Raw genomic sequence first — 13,831 nt, 5'->3', positions numbered from 1 at the left:
TGTTTAATTTAAATCTAGCACTTGACCTACTTTAGCAATAATTACAATAAAAGATCCTACTATACTTAACCAAATTTCATTTCGGAACCCAATATTGACTTAATTCTAAAGTTTGGTTAAATCAACCTCATATCAATATCAACTCTAATCTATAATCTAAAATTAATGTGTTATTATCATCTCAATATAATATATGGTATAAGTCTAATTATACATAGATACATAAAATTATGTATTTGATATCAATTCTTATTTTTATTTTAATCAAACAGTATTTTTAATTTTATTTTTTTAGTTTTTTTTAAAAAAATTAATTGATATTAAAAATTAGATAATCTTGTATTTATATTTGAGCAACTAAAATAGATTTTTTAAATTAAAATACATAGTTTCTTTATTTTTAAAAATTAATATTATATAAACTAAGAATTAATCAATTACATTCTATTATGTTAAAATAAATCTATAAATAAATAAAAATAAAGATATAGAATATAGATATATATATATATATATATATATATATATATATATATATATATATATATATATCATAATTATTATATGTTAAATTAAAAAAAAATCTTTAAATTATTACGCATCTTTATCATGTGAAAAAGTTATAGCTTAGCTTAAATTTTGAACCAAAATTGTGATAAAATGCTTGTTAAATATTATCTATAAATATTATATTTGATCATCTTGTTTTAATATATAATTTGAAGGTTTTTATATTTAAAGAAAAATATGAAGAGTCACAATTTTAAAATATTTTTTTTGGGTGGAATTGAGAAGCCTCATTTAGTTCATTTTTACTTTAAAAAATAAATTTAAAGGTCCTATAAAAAAAATATGATAAAATATATTTTTTTTACATTTTTACATAGTATAAATGGTGTTGTCTACCAAAACTTAAAATTGGCCTACCTTAAGAGATTATTTTATAACAATTTAAGAAGATTTTTTAAAATTATCTCAATATAACTACAAAAAGATTAAAAAAAAAAAAAATCTTTTTATTTATTGTGATTTTTAGAATTAAGGTATGAATTGGCATATATAAACTTATTATACAAAAAAAAAAGTTGGTCTATTTTATGGCCTCTTCATACTTTAAACTATCTAAAAAAGCCAACATTTCTTTGTTAAATTTTTTTGTTTATTCAGTGAAAGTATATTGAAAGACTTTATACCATAGTCTTTCAAAATGGGTTTTAAGATATAAAAGCCCCTTTAAACACTAGAGCAAAGTCACTACCATTGTTTCCAATGTATAAGGCCATCTTCCAAAAATAATCTCCAACCTCTAATTCAACCACTCCTAATCCCTTAATTTAATCATATGCAAAGTCATTTCTACAAATAAAACTACTAGAGATTGGTCATCCCCAATTAGTCCATAGTTCACAATTTAACAAGGAGATATTCACTAACTTCTTGTGGTCATTGTCCATTTTTCTATCATAGAAAGTACAACTAGATCTATATAACAAGAAAGTTTAGGTATGTAACAAAGAGACAAAGAAACTTTCTCAATTGCTAAAATCAAAAAAATTGTTAACCAACCAAAAAAAACCTTGAATAACTTTGCAAAAAGAACTCCAATTTACTATCTGTAAACAGCTTCACCGTGCACAACCGCATGGGTTCCAGCTAATAACATAGAAAATGAAGAAAGAATGTTGACAAATGTGACTTGCCTGGGTGGGTGTGTGTTTTTCATTGTCTTTCTTCACAGTGGTTGGAATTTACACAAGTTTCTAGCCGCTAGAAGCCGATGACGCACATATTGAATGCTATCCATAGCTGGTGTGCTGCGGAGAAAGGAGACACCCACTGCAGTGTAGTGCAGCGTTGCTGTAGTCGAGAATGGAAAGGAGTGCTGGAAGGGAGTGAGGAGCAGCAGCAGCACAAATGGCGACGTTCAGGACTTTTCTACTGGTTCGCATTTTCTTGCCGCTGTTTGTTGCAATCAGTGTCGGAGGGATTACCTAAGGTGCACTGAGTGCAGATGAAGTTGCTTGCAAGAAAAAGGGTCAACCTTATAGCTACTGCTCTTGGTCCACGATCTCATGGTCCCCAGGTTGCTACGTTATCTGTGCAAAATTACTAGGAGAATGAAGAGAATGGCGCTTTCAACATGGATGAAAGTGGCGTGAGAGTGTTGGTGTGTAGAGATGCAGGAATGCAATTTACTAGACCCAAGAGAGATACTTTATACGTGATTGTTCTCTTAGTTGGTTTTGTAAGCACATGGTTCTCGTCACCTGAGGGTGCTGTTATCGAAGTCCTTGGGCTACAGGCGATTGTGGCGAAGGTGTGAGCTCCTCTGGAGTTCCTTAAAGAAATGGAAGTTTGCAAGTAGAGGATTTTTGTAGTTGGGAAGTGTGCTGAGGTATAAAAAATCTTCAATTTGATTTGTAGTGCCCTTTAATGATTCTTGTTTCGTTATAATTCAAATATGTTTCTTATTTTCAAAACAAAGTATTATGTTTTTGATTTGTCATCTATAGGCTTTGTGAGTTGCAAAAGTGAAAAAGATAGTCCAAATAGATTTGCAATTCTCTAAGTCTTTGAGTTGAATAAACATCATTTAAGTGCATTCATGCGTAATACAATCTCTTTAGAATTATGATAAAAATCTACTTTGTATTAACTATTTCATGCTTTGTAAAAGCACAAGGTAATGAATAATGTAGGTTAATTTTTTATTATAATTATAATTATTATTATTTTATATATAGAATAAATTATAACAATTTGTTCTATTGTTTAAATGAATAGTAATATTTTTATATAATTTAAGATCCTAATGTTTGGATTTGCTACGATACTTGATAAATTAGAGTTGAGATGTGTTATCTTTAAAAATTATCCTAAAAATGATTTTGAAAAGAAATATTAGAAGGCCTATATTTTATATCATTTTTTAGATAATTTTTGATTGATATAGAGATATTGATTAATATCTACTCAAAAAATATGTTCCATCCAAACTTTTTATTTGTAAGCTAATAAAGCTAATACATGTCTCTTGCAAGGTTACATCAAAAGACATCATATACATAAGTATTGAAATTGTAAGTATTGTAAATAGGTGTACCAAAAAATTGATAAATTAAAGAATGCCATAATTATGTGGCAACATGTTGAAGCATTCAATACCACTTAATAGAATAATTTTAAGTAACAAACAAAAAAGAAGCATAAATATATCCAAAATTAGTTTAGAAGTAGAGATAATATGTAAAAAGATATTGTATAATAGACTTATTTTATATAATATATTATTTATTTAGAAAATTAATTGTATGTGCTAAATAATTTTGAGTAGAAATAGGAAAAATTAAAATTAACCATGGAAAATAGTAGCTAAGTTTTTAAAAATCTAACTTAAATTTTATTATTAAAGATGGATTATTTTACCTTGTAATTGATTAAGCTTATTAAAAGTTTTCATATTTTATAATTAATAGATTTATTTTAAATTTAGAATCCTCGATGGCATGACCAATAGGATAAATTGATTAGAAATAGTCTCAAATATTTGTACCTTTGTTTGGTTATCAAATCTAAATTTTTATGTGAATGAAAAATAATGAAAAAATTAAATGTTATGCAAAATCCTTCAAAATTTCCACTTCCTCACAGAATATAAAATTAGTATTATATCCTTTCATACCTTCCTTCGTTGCTTAATAGATAAACTCTTTTGTTCTCACTAACATTTTCTTGCCGGCCATTCTAGGTAGGATTTATATAAACTGCCATTCTTAATGTTTTATCTTCAAAGAATATTGGTTTCAGTGAACGTGTCTAAGAATCCATGCTAAGGTTTTGCAAATTTTGTGTCCATTTTTCTCAATCATTCCCAAGAGTGAAATCATATGGCCTACATCTCTTTGCTTCTCCTGTCTCCAGTATTACATTGGTTGTGACTCTGGATTTAAAGGCAGCAGGCTCTAACTCTCGTGCAAAGTCATAGTTGTCAATAAAGACCTGGATCACTTAACATTGTCAGTAAGAACGTCAAAATTTATTTCTCAGTAATCAGAATTCGTGATCTAAGTCATTAAACAAATCACTCAACTTCTTGGAAACAAATATCGTTGAAGATCAAATGACAGAAAATTATACGAACACCAAAGAGAATACGGCAATCTGCAAATGCCGAACCATGTTAGGTTGCTAGCAAATACGTTAGACTGTTGGTCATAGGCTACTAACAGTTTTCCAGCCATCTGGATCAAGACAAGAATAAATTTTCGTCGGAATGCCTGGTAGGGGACCAGGGGGACGGATTGTTCGGGCATGCTGCAACTCAGCAGCATATGCCGTCTCGTAAACATCATCCGTGCTTATCCCCATCTACAATTCATATTGGTTTCGGTTAGACTTTTACTTACATATTCGGTAGATTGATGAAGATATAGAGCAATCTCGTTCAGACGAAATCTATTGCGTAGGACAGATTTCAAATAGCCATCTCCTACGTATTCTGAGAGGCACATGGCAGCACTAAAATCGCATGAAACATTGAACACAACTGGAGAAAGTAAAAACGGGTCAACCAGCGTCAGAAATTGAACGATCTATCATCTCAAGTGAAAAGCAATGACACATTTAAAGAGGAAATGTTGATAAGTTGCTGCTGGGGCGCATAAACCAAATGATGAATGCACCTGCACATATCCAGTTCCCTTGGTGTACTCTTTGACGCCGTAGTTACACTCCAGTTCAATGACAGTTGCTTTTGTGTCATCCAAGTTATAGCCCAAGTATGCGAATGTTTTCTGGAACCAGAAGAGAAACCACGAAGTTGTAAAGTGAAGTTTTCTTTCTAAACTGAAGATGAAGACACGAGTTTCAAATTATGCTGTACATGACCTCATTGTAACAATACGGTCTGTTCTTTCTGGTTACTTAAGTGAGAAAGTTACCTGTGATGAAGGATAATCGTTTCTCGAAAGCAGGAACATTCCATAAGCCTAGAAGGATCTTTCACCAAAAGGGTCAGAAAGTCAGAATTAACAATTTAAAGCACAGCTAAGCGAAGAGCACAAACTTCATCTGGAGAAACTGCGCAACAGAATTTCATTGAGCATATTTTCTGCTCTGCGAACGAAATTGGATGCAGGAAAATACTCTCATAGATAATCTTTTCCTACGACTGGTGTGAGTGATTTTGAGTAAATTATAAGGCTACGGGGTTACATCTTGGTAAAAAAGAATTGATCTGTCGATGTCGGCGACCTTGTAACTCGCTTGCCAAAGGCGTTCACGCATACCTTTCCTCTGTATGAGTTTGAAGGGGTAACCGTCCGGGTCTTTTATGTAAGCATAGACATCTTTATTAAGATCTACTGAAGTAGTAGCTGGAGCCAAAAATCCTTTCTCTCTCATCTCGTTCAGAGTTTTTTGAACCTGCACAGTGGTCATTGGTAGTAAGAGCTTTGCGGAGAGAAATTTATCTTGTGTATAATCATGCCAAATTGTATATCTTCAAGTGATGACCAATTCTGTAATACATGGCATAATCTAACAGCACCTCCCAATCACACAAGACAGACTTGGTGATGGCGTTGTAAGACTTTGTTGCTCTAGTGCGTAACACATCCTGGACAAGAATGTTTGAGAAATTAAAGTGCAAGCCAAGTTATGATATTTCTAGATAACGTGTCTTTTGGCAACATCCACAATTAATTCACGCAAAAGCTAGAGCAAGAGCTCAATAGATCTCTATTCTGTTGACAGACAAGACCAATCTGCCTTCTGATAGCTTAATTCGAATTGCGACATTTAATACTTAATTATTTGTCTTTGTCGAGAATTCTAGCGTTGTGAGCACTCACGTCTGGTACAGCAATCCCAAAATGCCCGAGATCAGTCCCGATTTCATATTTGAGCACACCATAATCTACAACAGTCATAATTGACTTGGGAATTGTTAAGGGCACCAAAATAACGAAGAATCACACAAGTCACAGGCTCAGAATTTGTTTGGCAATTGAAAGTAAAAACAATCATCTATCTGGCTAATTCAGAGCAATATTCCAGCACCTCAAGACATTAGTTTTCATTTAATGCTTAAGTTCAACTTCTCTTGAAATAATAATGAAAATAATCGTTAACTCACTGTAAGTCAACTCCACAGCTAAATGGTTGTCCTCTCTTCCGTATCCCATGAAAACAGTCAGATACTTGTCTTCTGGAGCATCGATTTTACGTAAAATGTGCATACCTAAGCATTTTTGATAGTACCTGTAAAATGCATGTTGTCCCATACTAGATTTATTTTGGCTCAGAGGAATGGGGAAATTTTACCCCAAATATACTTGTCCAACAGTATAGGTTCTTCTCTATTCATACTTTCCTTCAAATCGTAACCAATTCTCACGCTCAAGTACAACAATGGTAAGACGAGCACGATTCTCTCTGACGACAAACACCAAAGCCCGATATCTTGATTATCAGTGATGATCAGAATTATCAGATTGCAAAAGAAAAGTCTAAGATGCAGTTGTCCACCAGACGTCTTATCCTATTGTTGCGAAAGTGATAAGAAGGAAAATTATCAGTAGAGGCAACTCACTTTATGGACTCCTCAATGTTGCCAACACGATACACAACATGGAGCATACGTCGTATATCTTTCCTGGGCCACTTTTTGAGCCTTCTTGTTCGCGGCGACACTTTAATACGCGGGGATGCCATTTTCGGGCTGTACGTCGAACCTTCTGGTGACCCATACATGTCCCTCGAGCGAGGAGATGGAGGTAAAGGCTCATTGGGACCGTATTTAGACATGATGGGACTCGAATCTGACTCTGCAATTCCACAAGTTAGCAACGTATAAGTCTACAAATGTTTGTCCACCAAATACGTAAATGCTGCGCGTACCTTTGCATCATGAAATAGAATATAATGAGTTCCTGAGTTCAAATTCTTGACTAATCTAATCTTTTGGTTTTATCAGTGCTACTTCATTTCGATATAATCTGTCACATGTACAACCAGAAACACTTTAATATGCCCCCTTAGGAATATAAACAACTGTGATTATAGCTAGTGCTTCTATAATGTCATCATTATTCTGTAGTCCGTGGTTGCGGTCGTTGGACTAGAACAAATCCTCATGTAATCATCGTAATTTAACAGCTGATGATTACAAAACTACGTTCTGATTGCACTGAACCTGCAGATTACAAGGCTGAGAGAATACAATGTCTACAATTGTATGATCTTGATGCCATTCAATGGTGCTTGATGGGAAGGGGAATCTCAATACTGATAAAGAGAAATCATCTTTTACAACAGAATGTTGTAACCTAGCAGGCGAGCCACACCAGAAATCCAAGGGTAAGAAATGTGACTTAGTTTTTAGTCGTCATTAAAGGTGCGTATTAATTTATATTTCAAATTGAGCGTAGACAGCCCCGTGGGACGTGACAGAAACAAATTTCTCTGGCTGTTCCTAAAACGTCATCAACACTCACACAAAAATTTTGTAGTCACTCAAATGCAATTAATCATATCATACTCCCTCATTTTTAGAGAAATTCAAGGACGTGACTCGAACAACCCAACAGATTCATTGCTAGAGGAGGGCGTGATCACCTATATTTCTCAACCCCTATGAACTACCAACCTCACAGGACAAAAGCCGCCGAGCTTCGAGAGATGAATCAATCGTTACTTCTCGCCCATATCCTGCTTCAGCAACAATCCGTCCTCGCCCTTCTCCTCTTTGTTATCGTGGACATCTCACGTATCCCATCCTATCATGGAACTCCTCCCTTGCGTTACAAATGATAATCTGCTGTAAATTTCTGCAAGTTTCGGGAATTGCATTAACATCTGTCAGCTTGAAGACGCACAATATTGATCGTTCTCAAGTCTTGGAAACCTAGAAAGTTCCTTGATGCGGCACGACTTCCATGTACACACAGGGTTACCTGAGGTCAGTTATTTAGCCACCAAGGGTTGGAGATAGGTCACCGAAAACCTACGAGGGAACACGGGCATGGGAACTTGCATGGAGAGCATGAGCAAACTTGACGGAGGGCTTACTTCGAGAAACTTTTGTTGCGGTTTTGTTAATTGTTGATTGCTTGCGAAGCTAATCACTCGAAACGATGGGCGACCAAGACCCTGTAATTTTGACCAGCTATGGGTGTCACAAAGGAGGCGTCAACTCTCTCCATTTCCGGCCGCATATGAAGCATGTGGTGTCTGGTGGAGCCGATTCTGTTGTTTTGCTGTGGAGCTTACATTGTCGGCCAAACCTGCGTCATCCTGTAGTCAGACCATATCGCTTCCTAGGGCATCAGGTCATCATTCTTCCACAACGTGCAATATTTATTGTCTTTGACAGATGCTCATGTTGGAGTCAGTATCGTGTAAGCTGCTTTTGTAAAAACAAACTACAGAATATTTTCAGAATATGTCCTGTTGGAGGTCTAGGGGATATGGTGTCTGCCTTTGAGGATCTCAAGTTCGGATGCACTGTACCGTGCGTTTTGTCTGTTCTTTTCCGGAATGTTGCTCTTCTAAGCCTCTCAAGGTTGTATGTATTGTGAAGGCATTCCTTGCTTACTTAACTTTAGAACATAGCCAGATTAGCTATTTTAAAGTGAAATGCCTGCTCTCAATTGGTTTGTCCGATTTATTGGATCTTCATGATTTAATGACTGCAACTGCACTTTTCAGCGTTTTTAAGTTAACTAAGTGATTTAAACTATTCGTGATTTGGGCTTTCAGGTTAGCCTGGATCCCTCTGATTTTTTTGTTATGAATAATGATTGTTTCTTCCTTTTATAAATAAGGTTTTGAGAACTTCTCCTTCGAGAAGATTGGAACTGACACAGGCTGCAGAAATGCACCGTCTATCTCCGATCGAACTGGATATCCACCAATGGTTAGGTTTAGAAATGAAAGAGCTTTGTGGTTCACAGACGACAACCGTTCTGTTCTGTAAACTACAGGACTGCTCCAACATTGATCTGTTATTATATTGGTTTTTTATTTCTTACTCCTTTGACATAATGGTCTTAGACCACGCATTAATCACTTTACAATGTTGGATAAAATTGGTCACAGCTGCAATTTAAGATTATTACATACAACCTCAACACCTAATTATGGAATTAAAAGGTTTGAAAAGAACAAAAATGTGCCTCGAACAATTTCTTCTTCGACAGATGCAATGATATCTAATCCTGGTGCCGTAGACACATGCCACGATTGAAATTGCGAGAGATTTTTTCACTGCTGGAGCCATGAGACCAGCCTGGTATCTAAGCAAAGAATGATTTCTCAGCTTCAGCTTCTGACTTGGCTGATTGTGATAATTTATTATTAAGAGTCTATATGAGTGTTATTTCTTATTTAAAGATTTTGACCATTTTTGTTCTAAACAACACTGATCACACTCATTTCCTGTTTTCTATCGAAGTCCTGAAATTCACAATGTGTTCTCATGGGTTTGCTTAGCCTGGGTGGCTGACAGGGGCCAGTCTACTCAGTGGCTGTTTCGCCGTTAGATAATTTGGTGGCATCGGGGTCCAAAGACAAGACCGTGCGACTTTGGCTCCCTACTGTGTGTGTGCATTCTTCTCTGCGTTCATTCTGAGAAGACTGTTTATTTGAAGAAGATTGGATAACATATGAATATAATTACAGAAAATATTTGATATATTACTGCGTTAAAATAATTGATGTTTACAATGATTTGGGTGGATTTTTTGAAACTGTTGCATTTAGATTCCTCTTCATCAGAACGTCTGGTGTAGCTTAGTTGCACCATGTGTGGGAGAGAAATGCTAAAAGAATGGGCTCTGCAGTCCTGGTATTCAAAATAAACAAAGCAAAGTTAGGATGCTCAGTACATGATAGAAATTGTTGTTTTTCCAGGGAAGCTAAGTCAAGTGTTATCAAGGCACATGGGGGTGCAGTTCGCACAGTCGCATTCAGCCACGATGGTCAATGTCTGCTCAGTGGATCAGACGATAAAACTATAAAGGTGGTTCTTAAGTGCTTATTTCTAATACGCAGTGTTTTACCATGCTTTGTCAATCGGCAAGTTAATACCACGTTCTAATTATTAAATACTTTACCTCAAGTTGATTGCTGGGGTGAGATTATGAGCAGATATGGATGGTACAAGGGCAAAAATTCTTGTCGACACTGATTGGCCACATAAATTGGGTACGATCTGCAGAATTCAGTCCCGACAACAGGTTACTTTTTTGCTCTGTTCTTGAATATTCTTTCCTCTCGCAACAGTGTCTTCAGTCAGTAAAGATGTAACTCTGCGATGATGATATTTATTTAACAAGAAAAATATAGGAATGTTTGATTCTCGCGTATCTTGTGTCTTTGAAGTGCCGATGTATCTTCTGTGATTGGGTGCAGGAGAATTGTCTCTGGTAGTGATGACAGGACTGTTCGACTGTGGGATTTGGAGCGGCATGAGTGTATTCAGCAATTTAATGATGGCATGGGGTATTTCGAATCTGCCACAATTTCATTTGTGTATTTTCTATGCATGTTTCATGTCTCTCACAGTACAGAGGTCTATTAGAAATTCAATGGACCAACGTGCCAGATGACGGTTGACATTGAGGGGGAGTTTATGGAAAAGGATTGAACGAATTTCGCGAATTGCAGGTTAATTAACTCTGTTCGATTTCATCCCAACGGCTGCCTACTTGGTACAGGTGGTTCCGACAACTGTGTTCAGGTGTTTCAATGTCTACCATCCATGTCTTCTAACCTTCAACACCAGTATCATGCGCAGTTTACTCAGATTTGCACCGCCAACTACCTCCATGGATTATTTATAACTTTCGACTTCAACAATCCGTTCTTGAGATTCACAATCAAATCTCAAGAACGGCTTTATGATTGCAAATATGTCGCAAATATCAAACCTTCTTTTGCCGAAGTTTACTTCTACTCGATTTACGAATGGATTGGTGGACTGCTGTACGTACGATCACATCGGCTAACATCGATACAATTGTGCTGTCTGATGTCTCTCGCTTGAAGGGATTGTCTACATTGAGTGACATCCAGTGGTGTGAGCTTGATGGGTAATAATTGCTGAGGGTGCAAGATATGGGATGTTCGAAGCAAAATGCTGGTGCAGCATTACGCTGCTAATGGAGGGATCGTAAATTCTGTCTGTTTCCATCCTTCGGGCAACTTTCTTCTTTCCACTTGTGAAGACTCAACAATCCGTGTAAGTATCATAGAACTGGCAATTTGTTCCGAAGTTGTGGACGATAATGATTTCCTTCGAGGGTCATACGATTTTATGTTTCCTTTGAAAGCAAGCAAACTTTATTGAGGTTAATGGCTATTGCATAGGTTTGGGACTTGCGTGAAGGTCAAATACTTTACAGTTTGCAAGGACACGAGGGTGCTACTTTGTGTGCGGAGTTTTCGCCAACAGGAGAGTATTTCGCGTCAGGAAGTGCAGATGAGCATGTACGTATTGCTATTTGCGTTCAACTCATGTGTTTGTTTACAACCAAATCAATCTTACAACATGTGTCAGTTTGCCTGGTTATTCCAGACATCTTCATGTAAACTAATTTTCAAAAGTTTGAGACCAGGTGATGCTTTGGCGAACCAATTTCGACGACTCAATATGTCTTCCAGAAGGTACATTAGGAGATTAATATTGCACCTCTACTCTCCTGCATCAAACCTTTTCCGCGACGCTATAATATCTGAAGTGGGAGTTAATTTGTAGTGATTTTCATTGAGCAGGAAGTAGGTGGGATGAGATATTCGGTTCTGGGCGGATATTATAGCTTTACTCGTGAACCTTCTTGGCACGTCGGTTTCGTAGGTTGTCATACAATACAAGCTCTGGAAAGTATATGGACATCAACATTCCTGGTCCAAAAGTTTTAGTCTTCCCATTTAACTGTGGTGATGGGTCAGTGTCAACAAGCTAACAACTTGGCTGTCTCAGAGGGAATTCTGGGTCCAATCCACGAGGAGGGTTCTCATTTAGCCAATTGTATGGCTTGTCAATGTGCGTGCAAGTCCTCGAAAGACTTGGCAGACAAAATTCTTGGTGGTGATTCACGCACTAACATTCCTAGTCCGGTAGTGAAGCAATCTTCGGGAGACAAGGTAGGCATAGTGCAAATCTCATGTATGTAGCTCGTGAGGCACCAATGGTGTAATTAAATTTGGTCCACAACACTCTAAGGAAAATGTTTCTGAATGAAAGCACCTGTGTAAATGTGGTAATAGAAAACATTTGCAAATCACACAGAAATGCTTGCACTCTAACAGAACAGTGAACGGTACTTTAAGGTCCCACAACAATCGCTGAATCCATAGGACCTTTTCAATTGAAATCTTCGAAATTATTCACATGTGGATACCACTTAGTCAATCTCGTTTCCTACTAAATGATTATCTGTTTCATTGTGCAGATGCCAAAGGTTATCGACCCATGTTTGAGCCCGTGTTCAGTTCCATCCCCGTGCAGAAGTCCACCCCGTCGTAGTTCACTTTGTCAAAGCAGTCTCTCAAAGCAGCGTCAAGCACAGTCCTCTCAAATGTCCCCCAAAAACACCTGCCAGGTTGTGTTTGGAACGAGGAAGGAGAATGAGAACTCTTCGCGGCCACTCTCTAGAGAAGGTTTTAATGATCCTTCGACCATCGAAAACTGTCGTTGCAGCAGGAACTCAGAATTTTCGACATCGAACATAGAAAGTTTTGGAAAAACGTTAGAGGTACTTGTCGTTACTCCCAGGGTGGCAACTTCCTCTTTACACAGCAGGATGTCGGCATCTTAAGCCTCTTTTTAGGGTTTAATATCAATTCCCTAAAATCTGCAAACCAGTATTTTCTACTCCAATTTATGATCCATCATTGGTCGTAAATTTTTACTTTGTTAGCGAAACCATTACAAATACTAGATGAGCTTTTGCCCTATGATTATCTTGCCATAATTGAATTGTAATCTAAGGTATTATAGTTTTCTTGTATGATTTGTGGTTTGTATCTTCATAAAAACACTTAATGGCAACTTTGTTACCAAGATTTTTTGTGTGATTTTATAAGTTGTAACAATGAATTTAGTACAAATATCAAAGGAAAAATATTCAAGTGTTGTGATTGAGGAAGTTTACGGCCCCACGTCGTTACTTACACTGCTTTTTCTGCATATATGAAAAATTTGATTGAGTTGACCTCCCAAACTAATGACTTGTAACGTGATTTGAATTTAAGTTGCAACTTTTAAGTGAACTTGATGCGTTTGTAATCATGGAATCTCGGATGGGTTAATCTAGCATCCTTCTCTTTCCTCGTTTTACAAATGTGCAGCACATAGTTGGTCAACTCGAAGTCCTCACACGAACAGTTTCCTTACTTGAAGAGCGCCTGTCTCACACGGAGAATAAGGTTAGTCAAATCCCTCTCCTTTCACTCATTTAAAAATAGAATAACACACACCAGGATTTTTTATTTGCTTTTGTTATGTTTGAAATCTGTGCAGATGATAAATTGTGAGGCATACGAGAAAAGACAAAGACCAAGGACTGCAGGGGATTAATCGTGGCAATTGATGCGAAGCATTTTACACTGACTTTTTGCAGTTTTTATGAGTCTTACCTGCGGTCTTGGCTAGTCTTGTTAGCTAAGATGTTCTCCCTTGTGAGGAAATTTTATTCTATTTAAAGACGTTGAAAGTAAGCAGTTCAGTGGCTAATCCTGTTGTATAATAGTAAGATTTAATGTTGATCAATTATGCAGACTAAGGATGTTTTCATCATTCCGTGTTTAAGGCTCAGCTCCATGTTCT

At 36.5% G+C, this 13,831-nt stretch overlaps 2 protein-coding genes across 9 annotated transcripts; one reads left to right on the top strand and one right to left on the bottom strand.

Annotated features, from left to right (window-relative positions):
* Positions 1–3,504: 3,504 nt before the first annotated feature.
* On the bottom strand, positions 3,505–7,929 carry LOC112293133 (lactoylglutathione lyase). 8 transcript variants are annotated; one of them, XM_024542255.3, is made up of 10 exons: positions 7,618–7,901; positions 7,196–7,328; positions 6,593–6,827; positions 6,137–6,261; positions 5,853–5,917; positions 5,215–5,424; positions 4,941–4,988; positions 4,683–4,793; positions 4,228–4,368; positions 3,505–3,999 (listed from the first exon to the last, which is right to left on the bottom strand). In XM_024542255.3, the coding sequence occupies exons 3-10, from the start codon at positions 6,805–6,807 to the stop codon at positions 3,862–3,864; spliced, it is 1,053 nt and encodes a 350-aa protein (XP_024398023.1). In that variant the 5' UTR covers positions 6,808–6,827; positions 7,196–7,328; positions 7,618–7,901; the 3' UTR covers positions 3,505–3,861. The 8 variants fall into 8 exon arrangements, 7 of the variants coding, with proteins under 7 accessions (XP_024398023.1, XP_024398024.1, XP_073395952.1 ...); XM_024542256.3 differs by having other exon boundaries at positions 7,223–7,328; positions 7,618–7,654; XM_073539851.2 differs by having other exon boundaries at positions 6,593–6,998; positions 7,223–7,328; positions 7,618–7,650.
* Positions 7,930–8,135: 206 nt separating this feature from the next.
* Positions 8,136–13,801, top strand: LOC112293132 (uncharacterized). Its single transcript, XM_024542254.3, has 13 exons — positions 8,136–8,330; positions 9,509–9,600; positions 9,913–10,021; positions 10,150–10,238; positions 10,414–10,503; positions 10,669–10,741; positions 11,117–11,242; positions 11,371–11,490; positions 11,619–11,667; positions 11,984–12,147; positions 12,456–12,758; positions 13,354–13,431; positions 13,526–13,801. The coding sequence occupies exons 1-13, from the start codon at positions 8,136–8,138 to the stop codon at positions 13,580–13,582; spliced, it is 1,545 nt and encodes a 514-aa protein (XP_024398022.1). The 3' UTR covers positions 13,583–13,801.
* The last annotated feature ends 30 nt before the right edge of the window (positions 13,802–13,831 follow it).

The sequence above is a fragment of the Physcomitrium patens genome, chromosome 16, assembly GCF_059467195.1.
Source record: "Physcomitrium patens ecotype Gransden chromosome 16, ASM5946719v1, whole genome shotgun sequence".
NCBI classification, from domain to species: domain Eukaryota; kingdom Viridiplantae; phylum Streptophyta; class Bryopsida; order Funariales; family Funariaceae; genus Physcomitrium; species Physcomitrium patens.
Note: the sequence above shows the minus strand (reverse complement) of the source record. Positions and strands in the feature narration are given on the sequence as shown.